At 36.1% G+C, this 23,218-nt stretch overlaps 1 protein-coding gene and 1 non-coding gene across 2 annotated transcripts in view; one reads left to right on the top strand and one right to left on the bottom strand.

The window, feature by feature from the left end:
• Window positions 1-3,471: 3,471 nt before the first annotated feature.
• On the top strand, window positions 3,472-3,601 carry LOC126007742 (small nucleolar RNA SNORA22). The gene has a single exon (XR_007495231.1). It is a non-coding gene; the product is annotated as a small nucleolar RNA SNORA22 (small nucleolar RNA).
• A 13,379-nt stretch (window positions 3,602-16,980) lies between these two features.
• LOC126007198 (probable ATP-dependent RNA helicase DDX60) overlaps window positions 16,981-23,218 on the bottom strand; it is a 139,540-nt gene continuing 133,302 nt past the window's right edge. Inside the window, 3 exon segments of the mRNA XM_049772674.1 lie at window positions 16,981-17,080; window positions 20,298-20,360; window positions 21,848-21,999. Of these exon segments, the coding sequence (XP_049628631.1) occupies window positions 16,981-17,080; window positions 20,298-20,360; window positions 21,848-21,999 (315 nt within the window).

Genomic DNA, 23,218 nt, shown 5'->3' with positions numbered 1-23,218 from the left:
GAAGAAAACTTCTGCCATCTCCCCACAAATCAAAATCTTTTAGCAGAAAAACCATTGGTTGCATTCCCAAACAAAACATGTGTGTATTCACTGGAAATATTGCAAAAGGAGTTCCAAATTAAATTTTAAAAGTTTCATTTCCATGAACAGAATATACATGTTTTTGCTCTTCTATAACCCATTTTCTATTGACATTGAAAATGTGGATACAGGTTACCAAATAAAAATGGCTGAACTGCAGAATTGTGACTCTCTGAAAGACACATTCAAGTCAGGCAGTCTTCTTAATTTTTATGCATCTCTCCCCTCTGAGACATATACTCATTGCAGAAACAATGCACTCAAAATAGAACCATCTTTGGCAGTACTTGTCTGTAAACAGACTTTTTCTGGAATAAAACATTTGAAATCTCCCACCAGATCAAGACTAACAGATGCACACTTGCATCATTTGTTATGATCAGCAGTGACAAATATGGAACCAGACATGGACCATCTCATTAGCCAAAAGCAGGCCCATATTACCCATTGAAATACTGGTAAATTTGTTGATTTAATTTGACTTCATTTTATTTATTTTGTTTTTGTTGTTTTGGTTGTTTGGGGCCACACCATATGATGCTCAGGTGTTACTCTTGGCTATGCGCTCAGAAATCCCTCCTCTGCTTGGGGGACCATATGGGACACCGGTGATTGAACTGCGTTCGGTCGGCCCTGGGTCAGTCATGTGCAAGGCAAAAGCCCTACCACTGAGCTATAGCTCTGTCACTTTACTTCATTTTAAATATTGTATTTATTCCCGTTTTGTTTCTTCACTTCAAAATGAGATACATGCAGCGTACATAGGAATTTGCTCATAAATTTTGTTTTTACTATATTCCAGCCCTTCAACGGTCTGAGGGATAATGAACTGGCTGCCTGTTTAAAAAGTTTAAGGACACTTGATTTAACACAACAGTTTGAAATAGTTGTAAATTTAAACTGTTTTAGCAAGAATAATTTTATTTTGATAAACACATTTCATTCTTGAGTTCGGCTATTCAATCATCTTTTACTGGGTAATCTTTACAACCTCAGACAAGATACAACATTCTCAATGCTACATGCTTCCACAGTACAAGTTTAGAAAAAGAGAAGTACTACTCTTCAGATTAATTATGATATAATTATGGTATAATGAGGTTGGGATTACAAGTCAATGAACTGAGTGAAATGGGAGAATAGAGTGGGAACAAAGTTTTCAGACTCAGAAGTACTTGAACTTGATCCTGAATTATCAGAAGGTTTTCAAAGAAAAAAATTCTAGAAAAACAAAACATCACATTCAAAGGTAAACTTGAAATAATGGTAAACTAATGAAGTATCTCCCCCAGACTTTCTTAGCCTGTGCCTCTTATTCTCCGTCAGCCACAGGTAGATTAGTTCTAAACTTCAATTTATTAGTTATTGGATTGTTCTAGAAAGAAATAGCAAGAAATATATTCTAGAAAACCATTTATGTCTCAAGAAGTCCATTTTTCTTTAAATTTCCAATAAAGGATCTAGGGAAAACTCTATCAGAAGTTCTGGGAAGCAGTTTCACTAATACTTCACTTCTTATTTTTTAGGAAAATGTATATAGACTTTGTGTATCGAAAATATATATAGATTTTTGTCTAATATTACATAATTATTTTAATATAAAAATGTTCAGAGTTTGGAACTAGAGCCTTAATACAGTGGATAGTGCATTTGTCTTGCATGTGATTGACCCGAGTTTGATAACATATGGGTAATGTCTCCTGAGTACCACTAGGAGTAATTTCTAAGTGCAGAGATAAGAATAAACACTGAACATTGCGAGGTAGGGCTCAAAAACCAACAGAAAAAAATTCAAATTTTGAAAAATAATTCTGCATATAATCCAGTAGCCTCCAGAATAATCCCATGTTGGTGATGATATCTCTAAATTTATAAATGACTAATTATTAAATTAGAGAGTTTTAAAATTGTATGCCTTTGAAGAGCTGATTTTGTCTGATCCAAAGCCCTGTGTTTATTTATAAGCCAGTATATGACTGTGGCATAAAAAGACAAATGGCTTTTAATCAATTTAATAACCTGACAATTATTAAACATAGCTACAGAGATAAAAGTTTCTTTCTCAGCACATTCTCTGCTGTGCATATCATAAACTCTGATTTCTGACCTTTTTATCTCTCTCTATTTCTCTCTCACACACTTTCTCCTTCCAATTTTCTAAATAAAAATAATTTTGCTAATAAAAATAATTTATTTCAAAATGTATTTTTATTTTCATTGCAGATTATAGAATGTCTTGTCTAGAAAACTATAATTTCTATAGCACCACTTATCCTAATGTAAAATACAAGTTCTGTTACACTTAAAAATATACTCAAGATTACTATGTGAGTATTTTAAAATGTAACTTTATAGTCTATAGTTTAAGGTAGATTTATCTTTTATTAACATTATTTTTCTATTGACTTTTCAAAGATCTTAATTGACCCTATCACCAACTGACCAAAATACAAATATTAACTTAAAAAATTATATATAGAAATGTTTGTGTCCCTCTCCTGCTTATTAAATGCTTAGCAGAAAATTATACATTGCTTTTTTTAAAAAAATCAAAAATATGAACTTAATCGAATATTCTGCAATTTCAATTTCAAATAAGCCTTAGGGTTAATTAATTTATTTTTTAATGTGTGTGTGTGTGTTTTGGTTTGTTTGTTTTTGGGCCACATCCAGCAGCACTCAGGAGTTACTCCTGGCTTTGTGCTCAAAAATTGCTCTGGGCATGCTTGGGGGACTGTTGGCAAAAGAAGTTGTTCAGCTTTTCTTGGCAATAATGTGTAAACATTCCAAAACACTCTGAGCTGAACCTAAGCTCTCTTGGATGCATAATAAACATAGGAACATAGAATTGCCATTTGAAAAACTTGAACCAGATAGTCTGGACCTTGAAGGCAGTTAGGCAGTTCAGACAGTGGCATAAAAGCCATTTCAAGGACAGAAACAACATGATGACTAGTTAAATAAATTTGTTCATAAATTAATATTCATAAATTTAAACCTTAGGTAGCTTTGTCCTTTTTTTAATTTCAAGCTTAATTTTAAACTCAAAGGTGAGCAGAAATGATTTTGCATTTTTCAAGTTTGATCTTGAGTTGTCTCTGTTCCTTCATCACTTCACTATCCCCTTTCCTAAGGCAATAATGCACAACTGAAGGTAACTTTTGCTGAATGTTCTCGAATGAAAACGAAACAAAAACAAAAACAAAACAAACAAAAAAAACTCATACTATGGATTTTGTTTTGTTTTGTTTTGCAAGTTACCTGTTTATCATCTTGTTCAAATGTAAATGGTTCCCATATGCTTTTGACATAAGTTTCCTTTCGTAGTTTTGAAAAAAATAATTATGTGAAAAATGTTGTGGTTAGCCTTTTTAAATAATAGTTTAATTTTATCACAGTAAACACCCAGGTGTGCTTTATAGTAACCTTGGTTTTAACTTTGTGCTACAGCAATGGTTGTTCTTTATCTCTGCATTGAAAGAACTATTATTTTAAGTGTATTCAGAATATCAGCACATTATACAAATCTGTATATTTGTGTCACAGTGAAGAAATCTAGTATTGATAAAAAATACATATATATTTAATTTCATGAGTAATATTATAAAAGTAAATTTTATAGGCAGTTTAACTACAAGTATCAAAAATAATTTTGGTCCTAAGCTCTAGGTGTGGAAATGCATCAGATGTCTTTAACTATATTTTATAATGATCTAAACATTTTGTTATATATATTTGGTATATATATTTGGTATATAATATTTTTTACAAATTATTCACTTAAAGTCTTCAAAGTAAGAACAGTTGTTTGTTTTTTAAAGTCAGTTTTTCATATCTTTAATAATCATAGTTCATGCTATTGTGTTTAATCATAAAAATTTTAACACTTTATTGCAGCTGTCCTACTATTATACTGTGAAACTAATTTATAGAAAACCTGTTCATTTACAGCAAATGATATCATACTTCAGAGTGGAGACTCCTTCTACAGTGCTCATTAACCATTTTACTTAAAAAAACTTTTTACTGCTTATTAACCATTTTACTTAATGTTTTAAACTTCAAATTAAGATTATTTTAAAAATGTTTTATGCTAAATCTAAACCTTAAAACTTTTATGTTCAACAAAGTTCCACTCCATCTACATTAAGTACTTCTCAAAACTGAAAAAGTTTTTCTTTTTTTTTTTTTTTTTTTTTTTTTTTTATTTTTGGGCCACACCCGGTAATGCTCAGGGGTTACTCCTGGCTATGTGCTCAGAAGTTGCTCCTGGCTTGGGGGACCATATGGGACACCAGGGGATCGAACCGCGGTCCGTCCAAGGCTAGCGCAGGCAAGGCAGGCACCTTACCTTTAGCGCCACCGCCCGGCCCCCTTTTCTACAAAATTTTTTTTTCTCTTACAAACATGCTGGCTAAATATTTAAAAGCGCTTGTCAATTTTTCTAAAATAAGTTTTGGATCGATCCTTTAGTCTGTTTATGTGTGTGTTGTAATGAATGAAAGTGGCCACAAGTGTAAAATGTTGTGTTTAGTGTTGTTTTGTTTTGTCTGTTTATTTGTTATCTCTACATTTCATGATAAATACAATTTTCAAAGCCTTATCCATTTTTCAAATTTCAATTAGTTTTTTTCAACCTGGTTCAGTCTGGTCAGTTGACAGACTGGCATCTTGCAACTAAAAATCATGTGTTAAAAATTATGTATAAGCTAGCTTTGTCCTTCTAAGAACATGGCAGGGGGTGTGAGGAATGGCAAACTCCAGATTTCTCAATGGCCATCGGGGATAACTTTTCCCTGGAGAATTTCTGGACTTTGCAGTCACCCAGCTTTCCTGCTATGTGTAAGCTAAGGCCAAAAGAATATGGATATGTGGCTAGAGAGAGAAGCATCTAGCTTTAAGATAATAACTAAGAAGTTTAAGAAAAATCATTTAGGTTCAGTTTAAAAGTTTTTGAAAAATTGGTGATTGTTAATTATAAAAATTTTTAAATGCTGAAGTCTGACAGAAGACCTCCACAGCCTTCCGCAGTCCTGTCTTCATCCACCTCAAAAGAGCCTGTCACCCCTCCTGCCACCTCTGTGTTACCCACCCACTGTTCCAGTCCTTCAGCCCACCATTCCTGCTGAACCTGTTTCTAACTGACTCTCCCACTGCCACCAACAACCTCCATTGCAAACAGGTCATGGGCGTGGGACTTTGCTTACTCGGACCATATATGTGCCCCCCTGTTCAACAATCAGACATTTGCAATCAAACCATTGTGGTTAACAACTCTTCCATCTTCATTGAAGCCCCCAACTCCACTTATTTTGTTTGCTCCACTGGATTTTCTCCCCATATTGTTACTGAAATGTTTCTTGCTTATCATGATTATTATGTTTTAGCTTTGTTAATGCCTAGATTAACCATCAAACCTGTTGGTCCGGTTTCCACCTCAGACCTCATCCTGCAAATGGTCAATGCCTCTGCCCAGGCGCTCTCCAACACCAGCTATGAACACTGTTGGATCTGCTATTCACCAGTTTCGCCGTTTTATGAAGGCATCACAATGTTTGAATCTCCTATCTACACCAATGACTCTGGACTTCTTCTCTGGGGAGTTCAGCCTCAGCATCATGAACTCACTGTTGGGCAGGTCGTGAGCTACGGACTCTGCCTTCTCTGCCCCAACATAATCCCTCCCGCTCAATTATTGAACACTTGTAATCAAACACTGCATGTCTACAGACATGCTCAATTTCTTATTGCACCAAATTTGACATTCTTTGTTTGCTCTTCTGGTTTGACACCACACATTATTGTTCATGTCTTTCTTACTCATCGTGATTATTGTGTTTTGATAATTCTTATGCCCAAACTTACTGTTCGCCCCGAACTAGATTTACTGCCCTACTCTGGTACCTCCCCCAGTCTTTCTCGCACCAAACGTGAGCCTGTTACAGCCATCACCCTGGCCATCCTTGTCGGCCTTGGCGCTGCTGGTGCAGGTACAGGCATTTATTCCCTCATACGCACTGAGGAATCTATAGGCTTCCTAACCACCACTGTTGTTAAAGATATAGAGGAGCTTAAGCGAGGTCTAGACTATTTACAAGAAACTGTTGGTTCCTTAGCTGAAATGGTACTACAAAACCGTCGTGGTCTTGATCTTGCTTTGTTAAAAGATGGGGGTATTTGTGCTGCCTTGAAGGAAGATTGTTGCTTCTTTAAGGATAAATTAGGTCTTGTTAGGGATAGCATCAAAAAAGTTGAAAAAAGCCTAGCTGAAACTAAGAAAACCTTAGACAGGGAGAAAAGCTGGTATAAAAATTGGTTTTCAGCTTTCCCCTGTATATCTACTCTGCTGCCCACGCTGCTCGGCCCATTTATTGGGATCATGCTGTTTGTTTCTTTTGGTCCATGGGCATTTTGCCATATAACTGGTTTTATAAAAACCCAAATTGATGAGGCTTCAAAAAAAAAAAATAAAACTGTGGACTTACATTATCAACAGATCCAACCCCACGAGCCCCCATTAACTAAAGTCCCAGAGGGCGAAGCAAACGCCCCTGAAACACTGGACTTTGAGGAGTCAGAGCAGCTTGCCAAGCGCAAAAACTCCCTCCTCTCTCGGCTGTGGAAATTCCTAGGATGGGATTAGCCTGGTGTCAGTTGTCAGAAGCATACCCCACTCTTAAATTCTGCATTGGCTCTTAAAGGGGTAGGGCGACCTAGCCTATATGCACTCATGCAAGAATTTCTTGCGTGCTCCCCGAGCCATAGCCTTACTTTGGGGTGCTGACACTGAGAGCACATCAGGTAGCCTAAGACAGGGTTTCCACCCATCTTTGAAATAAATAAATAAAAAAGGGGGAATTTGTTGGAGACTGTTTGGCATAACTAAAAGCCCTTTATTCTAAAATCAAAATGGAGTCTCTGAAAGTCTGAGCAAAAGTGCCTATGTGACAATTAGCAGGCTGCCAGCCTGAGCAGCTAGCAAGATGTGGCCTTTGCCCTTGGACCTAAAGAAAAGGGGAGTTATTGCATTCCTCAGAGCTAGGGGAGTCAACCACAGGCACCAAGATGTTCCCATAAAGATAGAGGCTGGTGGGCCTGGGCAGAGATTAGATCTTATACTTTGTTGCTCTAACAACTTGGGCCTCATGATTGATGAATGCCAACCTCATGATGTACAGCCTTGTTAATTTTGAAAAAACATGATGTGCCTGTGGAAAGTTACAATTATTCCAAGAATGCCTTGCCCCTTTCTCTTTGTTTGGCCTGACTATAAAAGGCTAGCCCCCTCCCCAAATAAACGGACTCTTGATCGGAGCTTTTCGCCTTGAGTCTCCTTGTCTTCCCAAACCCCTCTTTTCTTTCAGACTGGAATCCACTTCGTGAATCGTGAATAACTGTTGTGGTCCCCAGCTTCTCCTGCGGGTCGGGATTGAGGTCCCTGGGGGGCCGCAGGGGACCATATGGGATGCTGGGGATTGAACCCAAGTCCATCCTAGGTCACTGTGTGCAAGGCAAATACCCTACTGCGGTGCTATCAATCTGGCCCCATATTTTTAAACATATTTAGTTATGATATTCAAACTATCACCATCTGGAATCTAGCCTTCAAGTTTAACTTAGCAACAAATATTTAGATATTTGTTCTTAACCATTTTCACCTGAGATACTGGGATATACAATAATGTTAATCATACTTTTTATGCACACCCATCAGCAGAGAGTCTACTTCCCTCCACCAGTGTCCACAGTCCCGTTGGGGTCACCTCTACTCCAATGTGAACTCAGTTCTATGAATAAAATTTCCTGTTCCACTAACTTTGGCAATTTTTTTCTTACTTTAAATCCCACATATCCACATATAAGAGGTTTATATTGATTTTGTGAATTAATTGTGGAGATGTTTAACTCCTACACACATCTAGATGATTAAAAGGAAACTCCTAAAATTCAAAAAAAGTGTACATAAATGATACATTTTTAAAAGATATTTTAAGGAGGCCGGCGAGGTGGCGCTAGAGGTAAGATGTGTGTCTGCCTTGCAAGCTCTAGCCAAGGAAGGAACGCGGTTCGAACCCCCGGCGTCCCATATGGTCTCCCCGAGCCAGGGATGATTTCTGAGCGCTTAGCCAGAAGTAATCCCTGAGCATCAAATGGGTGTGGCCCGAATAAAACAAACAAACAAAAAAACCAAAAAGATATTTTAAAAAATTATATATTTCTCTTTTGTAGGCATACAAAAATGAATAGTGTGAATAAGTCTATGCAAATGCATTTAAAATTAACATGAAATAGATAAATCCAACCATAAACTGTTTAAGTATCTACATTTAGAAGTAAAAGATTATAACAAAATTTTATAGATGATGTGCAATTGCATAAATAGACACAGAAATATTAATCCATTTTTGAAAAATACAAAATATCTCGTATCTAAACATTTAAACACTTCACAAGTGTTTAATACTTAAACACTCTAAGCATAAATAATTTTGTAGGGAGCAATCCTAAGCACTATGATTGAATGCATGACCTGATGAAGGGCTGAGAAGTCTGTGTTAGCTCTTCTTTCTTCTTTCCATAAGCTTAGGCACATTTCCCCCTTGCCACCACACACACACACACACACACACACACACACACACACGCACACACACACACACACACACACACATACACACATAATAGGTCCAATCCCCATCTATCTTTAGTTTGTAGAATATCCTTCTTTGCAATCCAACAGCCTGAGATAGTCCTAAATCAAAGTAGTGAGACCTCAGATGTAACCAGAGAGCTCTTGCAAGATACTGATCCAAGCTATACTTCTAAACCACACAGGCCTAGAGGATTGCATTATATACTCAGTGATTTTTAGGTTTCGTTTCATAGAAAAACAGAAGAGGAAATACAGATAGCTTATCATGGGTCTTGTCTACTTTCTTTAAAACAGGCAACGCCCTGTGGAAAAGTGAAATCAAAGGTCAAAAGTTAGGCCAAAGAAATTCCCTTTCTAATCTCCCCATATTTACTGTGCCTATGCAAAAATAAATAAATACAAGCACAAATTAATTTAGTTTAGTTGTTATTGTTGTTGTTTTTCTTTTTTGTGTGTGTGCTTTGTTTTGTTTTTATTTCCAGAACGTGGTTATTGTTTGCTTGTTGTCTTTATTGCTGTGGTGCTTTTTTGGGGTTTTTGTTTTTTTGTTTAGTTTTGTTGTTATGTTTTTTTTCCTTTTTCCTTTTCTTCTCTTAATTTGGTATGTATAGCCTCTGAAAGGACTCCTCCCGTTTTTTTTTTCTTGTTCAATTTTGACCCATTCCCTTTTTTTTTAATTTCCTTTCCTTCAAATGGAACCATATAACTTGAACCATCTTGCTCCGCCTCACAAACACAAATTGAAGGAGAAACAATGGAGGGTACCAAACCAAGCAGTCGTATGAACATTGAATAGAAAGAAAAAAAAATGATCAGACTTAGGTACCAAAGCCAAAGCCAAAGACAACAGAATGGAAACTCAATCTATAACAAGCTAAACACAGAAGGGACCATTTATACTAGCAGCCCGGGGGTCAAAGGAGAGGGATATGGGATGCAAGCTGGGAACAGGGTTGGAGGGAGGACAGCAGTGGTGATGTTTGATGGGGACATTAGTTGGCATTTAGAGGATCATTGACAACTGTTTGCTAATTAAATGCAGTCTTAGAGGACAAGTGTTAAGGAACAATATATATATATATATGTTATAAATGTGAGGGGATATGGGATGCATGCTGGGAACAGGGGTGGAGGGAGGACAATACTGGTGGTGGAAATGCTCCTGATGCAATGTCACTGTGTACCTAAAATATTATTGTGAAAGATTTGTAAACCACTTTGGTCAAAATAAAAATCATTTAAAAAAAAAAAGGGGGTGTGTGGGGGTGTCAGAGCCGGGCCTCCTCCGTTGGGGACCCGCGCCCCGTTCCTCAGCCTCCTCCTCGCCTCTTTTCCCTGCGCTTTTTTCTCTCCAGGCCGGCAGTCTGATCTCCTTCTCCGCCCTCCCGCTCACCTTCCACTCGTCCCTCTTTGCCCGATCGGGGGCGCGTCGGGTCCGAGGCCGCCGCGGGTGGTCGGTCCGAGTGGCAGGGAGGGTTCTTCGAGGATTTCGCGCTCCCTGGACCGCCGTCCCGGATCCAGACACACGCTTTCTGTCTCCTCCCTCGCCTCTCCCGCAAGTCCCCGCCTCGCCCGCCCTGCGCGTCCCGCCCTCGCTCGCCCATTCGCCTGCCCGTCTCTCCCGGGGTCCTCGCCGAGCCTGCTGTCACTCCGGCGGTCACTCGGGCTGTCAAGCGGGCTGCGCTCCGCCCCGCCGGGTGGCCGGCGTGTGGAGTTGGGGGTGAGTGGGTTTGGCGGCGTGTGTGGCATTTGCGGGGGCTCGTTGCGGGACCGGGAGTCGTCAGGGTCCGGGTTCAGGGCGGGAACCCCCCATCCCTGGCGCCTGTCGGGGGTGGCCCCCGGTAGTAAAACAAAATAAAAAATAAAAATAAAAATAAAAAGATATACACATTTATACTTATCTTATACATATAGTTGTTTAGACTCACCTTCCCTTGGTCTTCTCCATTTTTTCTCCTGTTTTTTTTTTGTTTGTTTTGTTTTGTTTTGTTTTTTATTAATCCTAAACGAATTGGAGCAAAGCTAGAGGAAACTATAGGAAGATTAATTGAGGCTTGAGATTCATTTAAAATTATTCGGTGAGGGCCAGGAAGACAGATCCGTGATAGGAAGCTTGCCACGAATAGCAGGAGAGTGCAGTTAGGGCAGAGAAGTGACTCCTGTGACAACTAGAGTTGGAAATGATCACTTTGGACAAGAACTGGGTGCTCAAAGGAAGGAAAGTGATATATGTCATAACCCTTTGGTGTCTAAAAGGAAAAAAAAATAGAGAGAGAAACAGAGAGAGGGAGGAACATGTTTGTATAGAGTCAGTCAGGAGTGTAGAGGAACACTGGGGAAAATGGTGGCCATAAATAGAAACTGGTGAAGGATTATATGACAGAAACTCACTCATGGATAACTGCAAATGTATCTCATGGTGATTAAATTAAAAATATTATTCATAGGGCTGGAGCGATACACAGCGGTAGGGCATTTGCCTTGCACTCAGTCAATTCAGGACAGATGGTGGTTTGAATCCGGGAATCCCATTTGGTCCCCTGAGCCTGCCAGGAGAATTTCTGAGCACGGAGCCAGGAGGAAGCCCTGAGTGCTGCCAGGTGTGGACAAATAAAATATATATATATATATATTCTTCATAAGCTCAGAAGTCATGATTAATGTATCTTCCTCATCTGAACCCTTCCTCATCTGCTGAAAGCATTGTGCCTGTATTTCTGTCTGCTCATCGCACCAAGCCTCAAGTGGCTGTGTGGTTCTTCTCTAATGGATGTGTTTATATTTGAATTTATAATTAGTTTGCTCTTTGGATATAAGTCTACATAGCTACAATCTCTCTCTGCCAGGACTAACGTTTCAAGGCAGAATTCTGTATGAAGAAATTGCAACAAAGGCATGATAGCTCTAAAGGTGCAGATTCAGGATAGCTGTCATCATATCTGCAAACATTGATGGGGTAAAGAGTCTGAAATTCTCCTTTCTTTTGTTTTTATTTTAGGTCAAAGTTATTTTAAAGTCAAAATATTGATTTTTTTTTAATATCAAGGATGTAGCTGGGCTTGGGAAAATAGAACAAGGCTCCCCCTTGTGAAGAACAGCAAAGACCCCCATAAAGTCAACTATCACTAAGCTTCCCTAAAGAAGCATAAACCGGCAACCAGGGAGGAGAGGCCACCCCTGGATGGGAGATATGAGCACTTACGTGAATGCCACAGTGGATTCCACACCCTGCTTTCCCCTAAGCCACTAAACAACACTGCACATACACAACATAACGAAAAACTGATGGTCTCTGACCAGTAATGACCTTCAATTCCCTTTGTTTAAACTTCCTGCACATCCTATTGGCCAAGCCACCATACCCTATCCTAACTTACAATAAAGGAACTGGGCCATCTTCCAGAAATCGATCCTGGAAGGTTTTTCTGACTCTTCACACTCATTCTCAGTTTTTCCACCCCTCCCTGAGCCTTTACTCCAGGCTTGGTCCTGAACTCGCCAGGAATCAAACAAATGCCATCAGCAACATCCCAGCAAAGGTAACTTTTAGAGTCAAAAGTATTTACACCATTACTGCATTACCACCAAAGTGTTAGTAATCCTCTACAGTTGTCCAAATGTACCTTATTTTCCCCTTCCCTTACTCACTCCTACTCCTCATTACAAGATTTAGTTGTCAAAATATTACACAACATTGGAGGTAATTGGAGGTTAAATTAAGTGAAATCAGCTAAAAGGGGAAAGATAAATATCATGTGATTTCTTTCACATTTGTGTGGAATATAGGAAGTCGTAAAAGAGTATATAATATCAAATAAAAACTCAGATTATAACTGCCGAACTGAAGGAGACAAAAAGTGAAGGGTATGAACAATTTAAAGAACTATATTAAGGGTCATTAGTTCTTGGGGGAGGTGGTTTGATCATCTACATCTGAATGGGTGTGAATCTGTATGCATAAAATGTATCCAATGGTGCAAACTGTTGCCATAATTACATACTTATATATAGATAGCATTTCATATGAATAATGAGGTATGTCTTAAGAAGAAGTATGCAATGTTGGTGATGACTTGTCTCAGTTTCCTTCTTACCATCCCAATTAGATTCCATGTAATGCTGCTAGCAGGAACAAGTAAAAATAGCCCCCCAAAGGGTCTCCCTATCCTTTCTCCCATCCTCATCCTCTCATTGAAAGAGTAAGGGAAAGAATTGTCCAATAACAGAGCATCTTTGTTCCAATATCCAATCCTTCCAAGCCCAATCAGAAAAAGCTTCAACTTTCATTATGATCATTTCAATGGGGTAGAGGAGAAAACAAATTTATCTGCTGCCTGACAAAATTAGATCATATATAAATTTTCACTAAGTTCATGTCCACAGTATCTAAACCTGTCTTTTCACTTCTAATAGCAGGACATCACTTGAAAACATTTTAATTGTAGTGACATGAATAACAAGAGTGTTTATGTTTATGCTTATGAAGTACAAATGTATTGGACCTGTACCATCACCAAAGTGCTAAAAGTCATTCACGACCTGTGTGGTTTACTTCTTGCCTGCTTCTTTCTTCATGCTTTTGTCCCTCCACAATAATTCAATAAACTTAGAGTTTAGTAATTTTAGTTTCACATCAAAGTCCAAAGGTTTCTTATTATAATACATTACCAAGTACCTTTTTATGCAATTAGTTTCCTGACTATAAGTGATGATATATCCATCTTCATCCAAATGTCTTTTTCAAAGAAGCTTGTGTTCATCTCTTCTATCCATTTTCTTGGATGAAGTATTTTTCTTTCTGGTTGTTGAATTTTGTGATTGTTTTATGTAAATTTGATATTATTCTGTTACCATATGTATGATGTACAAATATCTTTTATTTAGTAAAACTTTCAAATTATGCTCTGAGTATCTTTTGCCATGTAAATTCTTTTTAAGTTTAATATTATCCATTTATTGAATTTTGTTTCTGTTATTTTTTCTAATGGAGTCTAATTATTGAAGACATCTTTTTTTAATTTTTATTTTGATCATATTGGCTTACATATCTTTCACAGTAGTATTTTAGTTATATACTAACATTGAATCAGGGGAATACCCATCAACAAATTTGTCCTCCCCCCATCCCCATTCCCTTCCTGCAACCCATATCTCCCACCACCACTCCCTGGGCTGCTAGAGTAGGTGGTCCCCTCTTTGTCTAACTTACTATTAGTGATCATATATCTGTTTGGTCCTGGTACTCTCCCTTGTTTCTGCCTCTATTTGAGAGGCAGAGCTAGATAATTTGAGTTATGTGGTTTTGTTTGCAGGAAAGAAAAGCAATAGAATGGGGTAAAAATAAATAAATAAATAAACAAATAAATAAATAAATAGAAAAAATCAAATAAGCTGAAAATGGGTAGAGTCCTTCTAGAGGCTTTCAAATTCAGTTTGAGAGGACATGAAAAAGGTAATTGAAACACCACAACAATACAGAAAGAAATATCAAATTAAATATCCAGTGAGCACTACAGCAATAAAGAAAATACCACACAATAGGAAGACATCTATTTTTTTGCTTTATTCATTTTTTTTTTGGCCACACCCGGCGGTGCTCAGGGGTTACTCCTGGCTGTCTGCTCTGAAATAGCTCCTGGCAGGCACGGGGGGACCATATGGGACACCGGGATATTCATTTATTGATTCATTTAGATTATTGGAAAATAGAGTCTATATAAATTTTTGGTCCTTGCATTTTATGATGTTTTTCTTTAGCAAAAATTAATAAATGTTGCCTTCTCTGCATATAGATTCTTTTTTATTTTTATTTTATGAGGACAAAGATGCAAAGAAAAAGGATAAGGTGAATTTATCGTGGGAAGACAATCACCCAGAAACAGAATTCTCAGAAGAAATCCCCATGCTGACAGCTTAATTTTGAACATTTAGCCTTAATTATTACTATATCTTTCTATTATATCTTAATTATTGAAGACATCTCTTATAGGATATTGGGATGTGAAGAAGCTCAAAGATAGCACAAACTGGTCCACACCAGTCACTCAGTCCCTTTCCCTCTAGCAAATTAAGGCTGTCAATCTCTGCAAGATGGTGATTATTATAATTTCATTCATCCTCATCCAACCATTAGCCTTCTACAGAACAATCACTGGGCTTTTCAGAGTAGGCAGGTGCAAAACCTGCTTAAAGATGTACAAGTTTTATGGTCTTTAAAAGAAAGAAAAATGGAAGCCTCTAAGTGCTTCGTTCAATAATTTGATCCATGATTATTCTTCCTTATTGACAAGTTATAATAGTCCTATAGAAATATCCTTTACTTCTGAAAATTAATTATTTTTATATTTTTCTATTAAAACATTCCATTTTTTAAATATTAGTGTTTTTTTACTTTTTAAAAATTATTCCTGTATATCTATATCCTAGAACAATCCTACCAGTCAGAAAAATAAAATATTCTTCGAAATTGTACATTTTCAGATACAAAAAAGAAAAGGGCTGGAAATTCCAGCTCACTACATGAAGCTCTTCACAAAGAGTGATGAGTGCAGTTAAGAGAAATAACTACATTGAGAACTATCTTAACAATGTGAATGAGTGAGGGGAAGTAGAAAGCCTGTCTAGAGTATAGGCGAGGATGGGGTAGGGAGGAGGGAGATTTGGGACATTGGTGGTGAAAATGTTGTACTGGTTAAGGGGGATGTTCTTTACATGACTGAAACCCAACACCAATCATGTTTGTAATCAAGGTGTTTAAATAAAGATAACATGTTAAAAAAAAAAGAAAAAAAAGACATTTTTGCAATAATCCTCAGAGACAAAGAGAAGAGGGCTGGAAGGTCCAGCCACGACATGAAGCTCACCACAAAGATCCATTCTTTGTGAGTGCAGTTAGAGTAGTAACTACACTGAGAACTATCATAACAATTGAATAAATGAGAGAAGTGGAAAGCCTGTAGAGTACAGGTGGGAGTGACGTGGAGAGAGGGAGATTTGGGACATTGGTGGTGGGAATGTTGCACCGGTGAAGGGCAGTGTTCTTTATATGACTGAAACACAACTACAATCATATTTGTGATCAAGGTGTTTAGATATATTAATATAAAATAGTATATAAGATATATTATATAGGGGCCGGAGAGATGGCATGAAGGTAAGGTGTTTGACTTTCATGCAGAAGGATGGTGGTTCAAATCCCAGCATCCCATATGGTCCCCTGAGCCTGCCAGGGGAGATTTCTGAGCATGGAGCCAGGAGTAACCCCTGAGCTCTGCCAGGTGTGACCAAAAAACAAACAAATAAGCAAACAAACAGATATATAATGTAAGATATTAATATAAAAATATCTTCCATTTACTAGAATATACTGTTTACTAAAATATACTATTTACTAGAATATACCATTTACTAGAATAGTAATATATAAAATGGAATTATAAAATATATTATTCATTTATTAATAGTAAAATATAATATTTATTATAGTAAATGTAGTATTTACTATATTATATTGTTATATAATATTAGTGTATATTAGTAATAATATTATATTATATATATTCATATATAACATTATATTCTAGTAAATACCATATTCTGCTAAGTATAAATATTTACTAGAAAGAAAAAATACATATTATAATGCACTATTATAAAAGTTGCATAAATAGAGGCTGGAGCGGTACTGCAGCAGTAGTTCGTTTGCCTTGCACAAGGCTGACAGACCATGGTTCAATCCCCTTGCATCTCAGTCCCCCAAGCCAGGACTGATTAACACATAGCCAGGAGTAATTCCTGAGTGTCATCAGGTGTGACCCAAAAAACAAAAAAATAAGTTGCATAAATAAGCTATGTAATTTCACATAATTACAGCTTTATTATTCTTTTCACAAAATGTATATAGAGTAGAATGTAGATAATACAATATTGCTTAGACTTGTTAAAGTAGCAATTACCCTTTGATTACATATAAAATGTTTGCATTTTCTCAATATGCAAATTATGAGACATAAACATTATTCAACTTCACAGTAAATCCAGGATACAAAAATATGAAATAATTTGTTGAAGAATTTATTCGAGGACTCAGAAATGAACATGAATGGCTTGATCACATTTCTGACCCGCAAGAACTTGATCTTTCCATTGCAATTTCCTCGTGTTTTTATTTAAAAAAAGTGTTTCACCAGATATGACATAAAAAATGATTCCAGGAATGTTTTCAGTGGCTTGAATGGACTTTGATTTCAAACTTTTTTAAATTTTTCTGAGAAAGTTGTACTCAGTTGTTCAAATGCCAAAACCACATTATCGTCTTCATTCTCACATAGTTCACGCAAAGAAACGCTGAAATGAAAACACATACACATATATGTATAGCACCCATTTTGGTGAGAGTCATTATTTTTAGTAGGCTGTTCCTTCAAAAGACAGAAGCAAATCCCACTAACAAAATATAAAGAGTACTGATATAAATTGCAACTAGCTGAAAAGTCTTATATAAAATAGAATAAGGTAGTTCCCACACAGCCTCTCAAAATCTGTGAATACCATATTCCTCAGACTTTGAAATGGCAAGTACAGAAACGCAAATTCAGTTCTTTTTTACACACATATCATTGGAGTTACATTGTGTTTTTATCTGCTACTGTATTCAGTATCAACTTTACCTTTACAGATGTGCTGATATAATGCCAAAAAACAAGACTACAGAGAATTACAGGAGATAAGATACTTTGCATGTTGCAAAGATGATTTGATTCTCAGCAGTACATTAGGTCCTCAAAACACACAATAAGGGTCGGTCCTGAGTACTAGGCTAGGACGAAATAATGAAAATTGCTCAGTGTGCTATGAGTGGCTCAGAATAAACCAACAAACCAAAACAAACCAAAAGCAAAAAAAAAAAAAAAAAAACTGAAATCTGGATATAGTAACAGAACAAGGACATATCAAAGATAAACTCATCAGCTCATCCAAAGCCACAGAAATTTTTGTTTGTTTTTTGGTTTTTGGGTCACACCCAGCAGCGTTCAGGATTTACTCCTGGCTTTATGCTCAGAAATCACTCCTGGTAGGCTTGTGGGGACCATTTGTGATGCCGGGATTCAAACCACTGTCCTGCATGCAAGGCAAATGTCCTGCCTCCATGCTATCTTTCTGGCCAAAGCCACAAAATTTTATAAGGTTACTAGGATTCATGGTAAAGGAGAATTAAGGTTGTAGAGAGAAATGACATTGCTAACTATATGACATTGATTTGGGAAAACTATACTGAAATCTCTGTTTGGGACCAATATATTCCCTAAAGTCCTTGGAAGTATGAGAAGGGGGCAGAAAAAAGTTCATGTCACAGTGAAATCTACCTCTTAATGCTAGCTTTGAAGGAAGAAGAATCACTATCAAAGCCTCTAGAAACTGGAAAAGACAATATGGAAGGCAAGCCCTGAAGCCTTCAGAAACAAGGAAGGCCTGCCATTTCCTTTATTTGATCCCTAGAAACTCATTTTAAACTTCTCACTTCAGTTACAGAACATAAGATAGCAGAACTGTGACAATATTCACAGTTAAGAATGTCCAGAGGTTTCACCTCTTTGAAAAAAATATATATGATTCTCACAAAGTTAAAACAAGCTTCCACCTAGCAAATTCATTTCTTGGCATTGACCTTAAGGACCCCCAAAATACAATTTCCAGAAGACATTTGTTCCTTGTGTTCACTGCAACGACATATAAAATGCCCAGAGCAAACACATAGAAAGAGAGAGAGAGAGACAGAGACAGAGAGACAGAGACAGAGAGACAGAGAGAGGAGAAAGAGAAGATAAAATGTCTGCCCTATAGGCAGGCAGGGAGGGAGGGAAACTGGAGACATTGGTGGTGGGAAATGTGCCCTAGAGAAGAGTATTGTACATTTCATTACTAAAGCTCAATCATGAATAACTATCTGCAGAAAAACAACTAAAGTATACTAGTTAGCCAAATAAAGTAATTAATATTAAAACTAAATAAAGTAAAACACCCAGGAAACATTGAAGTAAATGTAGTTCAGAGACTTAAGGAAAAATGACATTTAACCAAGTATGACTAGTTACTCTTTAAAATGAACCCTTGAAGAAGCTCATGATTAGCAGTATTGATTGGATCCCCTAGTGAGTTATGTAAAATTTAAATCAATATGCCAACACAGATATCACTTAGTTACAGCCTATTAAAAATAATGGCCCCAGAAAGTAAATAAACAAGTAAAATAAACAAGCAAATAGTTAGCCATATGTATTATTTTGGATTTGAAATCAACTTATTATTAACTAAACAGAGTTAGTAGATACTCTGATAATGAGATATATAATTTATTGATTATATATCTAATATACTGCTAATCAGATATATACTTGATGAAACTACATTATAAAAGACTTGATATTAATTTCAAATTTCCTTATTAAAATACTTGGTAATAGTTTCAAATTTTCTTACTGAGTTTATGAATATAATAATTTTATTAAGACCTAAATGGTTTATATACTATAAATTTTAGAAGAATTACATTCAAAGAAAACTTTTGTTCATGTGTGCTAAACATCTATTGCTCATGATCTTGTAGCACTAAAATAAATATAAAAACATTTATTAGAGAAATTGCTGTATTTTCATAATTGAATTTCTTAATTGAAATACTGCGATGCTATAAAATAGTATCATTTCACTATGTGGAAGAACTAACTCTAAGATACAGCTTAGAAAATTTCATGTTGTGACAGTCAAAAACTATAAAAATAAACTTATTTTAAATGTTAGTGGTTTTAAAGCAAGAAGTTAAAACATTAAGTTTGATAGTATTGATAGCCTGGTGGAGAGGCCATCGACTAAAACAATATATAAATGGATATAAGCCAGTTTATATAGGGAAGCTTCCAATGCAGCCAAGGTGTGGCTTTGGTAGTATCAGGTATATAACACAAAATTATAGAAACTGAGAAAATTAGAGCCTAGGAATTAAAGAAGCTTTGGAATACTACTGTCAGTTGGTGTATAGTACCTGAGCTGATCAATTTTTGTTTTGTTTTATTTTGTTTTGTGGTACTCCTGGTTCACTCTTGACTCTACATTCAGTGTTTATTCCTGACTAGATGCAGGAACAAGGCAAGTGCCCTACTTGCTTTACTATTGCTCTGGCTATGGAATTAGGTATTACAAAAGTAAAATAATACGATGTTGAAGAAAAGTTCTTCAGCCTTTGAGGAACTGAAATGAATAGCTAGAATTTATGAAATTCAATAGCATATTTGAGTATGGACTTAGCAATTTTCAAATTGTCGTTATATTTTTAAAAGTTTGAAATTGACATGTATTTTTGATTGTTTAATTTGTTTGGTTTCTGGGCCACACAAGCTGGACTCAAGGCATACTCTTGGCTCTGCAACTAGAGATCATTCCTCGATATTCTGGGGGACCATATGTGGTGCTGGGGATAGAACTTGGTGTGCTGTGTGCAAGGCACATGCCTTACCTGAATGCTATATTTTAGTCCTAATATTAATTTTCAAAGTATATTACCTACCTGATAGCTTTAATGGTAAGCATGAAATCTTTCAACAGCAGATAAGCATCTCCTTCATTTAACCTAAGGAAAGCAACATTTTGAAAATTAATAGCTGAAATGCCTCTCCCTATCTCTATGTGTCCCTGGGAAAATGATTCTACTTTCTGGTAAATCAAGAGGATCTATCACTGCTTACTGTTTTTAAAATTGGTTTTCTTTGTAAAAGAGCTGAAAAATTATATTCTTAGTTCTTGTATGTATGATCATATAATCTTATAATCATATAATCTTGTATGTATAATCATCTAATCCTCTTATTTCAAAATGTTTGCCTTGCAAATAATCACTTTTATCTGTCAAGATTCATTTGACAGGATCATTTACTTCATTTTGCCATATTATTTAAACTATGATAATGATAATTATTGAACACAAGAAACATGAATTTTACAATTAAAAAGAATCGACAAATTCAGGAGGCTGACCATTGCACGAGATAATCAAAGTAAGAAAGCAAAGCTCAGCAGAGTCAAGGGAGCTAGAGATACAAAAGCAAACAAACAAACAAACAAGTGAATTATTTTCAAATCTCACAGTTACTTTGTGCAAAATAATGAATCAAATATTAGGGGGAGTTTGGGGCCATACTCAGCATTGCTCAGGGGTTACTCCTAACTCTACACTCAGGAATCAGTCCTGGGAATGCCTGGGATATCTTATGGAATGTTGAGGATGGATTTGGGTCAGCCATATGCAAGGCAAATGATCTACCACTGAAATATTGCTCTGGTACCATGAGTCATATTTTTCATATAACAATGCTATTAAAGTATGTCAGAACTTCTAAATACTTCAGTAGAGATTGTTCAAATTGTTATGAAACATATACACTGAATTACTTATTCATATGAAAATAATGCCTCCTCCTACGTCTATGTGTTCCATTCCCTGGGACAATGATTCCGCTTTCTGGTAAATCAAGAGGGTCTATCCCTGCTTACTGTTTTTGAAAATGGTTTACTTTGTAAAAGAGCTGAAAAATTATATTCCTAGTTCTTGTATGTATAATTTTTACAATCTTATAGACTCCTCTCAGGTTATATAGAACATGCATTTTAATTTTATTTTGGTTTTAAATATCAAATAATGAATAAATATGACAATAAGAAAAATATATCCATTAATATATGCAAATATTTTATCTGCATAGTAGATCTTTATAAATAAATATTTATATTTATTTTCTGGAAAACCAGCTAAAAATAACAGCATTTTATTGTTCATTCTTGTTAGGTATCCAAAAGAAAAAAAAATAGCCACTTAACTTATGATTTATATTGTAAAAAGTAATTGTGTATAATTCATCTAAGATTTGTTGTAATAAATATATAGAGCTAAAGAGCTAAAAATGGATCTAAAACTGGATTTAGGTATTAGAAATATAGACAGAGATGGATATAGACATGGAGCTGAGCTGAAGATATGGAAGGAGAGAAGGAGAGTGAGAGCTGAAAATGAAAGATCTAAAGAGACAGAAAAAGATAAAGATAGAGACAGATAAAACATACCTGTTGTCCTGAGCTAATCCTTTCAAGGATTCATGCTTATAGAAATCAAGGGCATAAGAATTAAGTGGCATTATTCTTCCTTGATTATCTAATTTTTGTGGTCTCAGGAAGGGAGCTTGAGAGTAACCAATATTAAGTGTGCGCAGTATGACCTAAAGAAATATAACTGTTATTAATTTTGATTCATAAATAAGAAAAGTTTATGATGTTTTACAAATTATTTTAAACATGTAAATGATTTCTTACAAGTCCGTACTGTTTTATCTTTTATTTTAAAGCAAAATCCTCAAGATGTAGAAAGATTGTTTCATATATACTGATCTGGTATATTCATAAGCAACACTAGATAGGGATTTTGCTTATGAACTCTGTTACCCCACAGCATTTAATGGCAATCAGCTATCCAACAACCAACCACGGTAAGATTAATTAGGGAAAAAGAATGAATTAAGCATTTCATCATTGTTCTAACTGGTGCCGCAAATATATCTACTGAGTTCTTAGTGAGCATGCCTAAGGAAGATTTCAACTGAAAAGCAATTTCAATCTCTTTGAAATGTAATTACCAAAATAAAAAGGGAATACAGAAGAAAAGAATATAGCAATCATACAAATAGTTAACCATGTCTACTAAGTATTTTGCTTTTGAAATCAAATTTTTAATTCGAGTTAATACATACTCTACTATAGTGTTAATGAGATGTATAGTTGATAAAACTACTTTATAAAAGTCTGAAAAACTTGATCTTAGTTTCAAATTTTCTTATTATTAAAAGTTTTTTTAATATAGTAATTCCATTAAGAGCTAAAAATTGCTTTTAAAACTACAATTTTAGAAGATTATATTCAAAGAAATATTTGTTAACATATTTTTTTGGTTTTTTTTTTTTTTGGCCACATCCGTTTGATGCTCAGAAATTGCCCCTGACTTGGGGGGATCATATGGGACGCTGGGGGATCGAACCGCGGTTCTTCCTTGGCTAGCGCTTGCAAGGCAGACACCTTACTTCTAGCACCACCTCGACGCCCCCCCCCTTTTTTTTTGGTTTTTGGGCCACACCCGGTGATACTCAGGGATTAGTCCTGGCTACATGCTCAGAAAATTGCTCCTGGCTTGGGGAACCATATGAGACGCCAGGGGATTGACTGTGGTCCATCCTAGGCTAGCATGGTAAAGCAGAAGCCTTACTGCTCTGCGCCACTGCTCTGGACAGATTGTAAATTTTAAATAAGTCATAACAGGTTATTATTAATAATTTTGTAGCAGTAAAATAAAAAGTATTTTTAAAGGAATAGATCAATTTGCTGTATCAACTACTGGAATGTTATAAAATAGTTTCATGTCACTATCTGGAATAATGTTACAAAATA

The sequence above is a fragment of the Suncus etruscus genome, chromosome 4 (genome assembly GCF_024139225.1).
Source record: "Suncus etruscus isolate mSunEtr1 chromosome 4, mSunEtr1.pri.cur, whole genome shotgun sequence".
In the NCBI taxonomy this organism is placed as follows: Eukaryota; Metazoa; Chordata; class Mammalia; order Eulipotyphla; family Soricidae; genus Suncus; species Suncus etruscus.
Note: the sequence above shows the minus strand (reverse complement) of the source record. Positions and strands in the feature narration are given on the sequence as shown.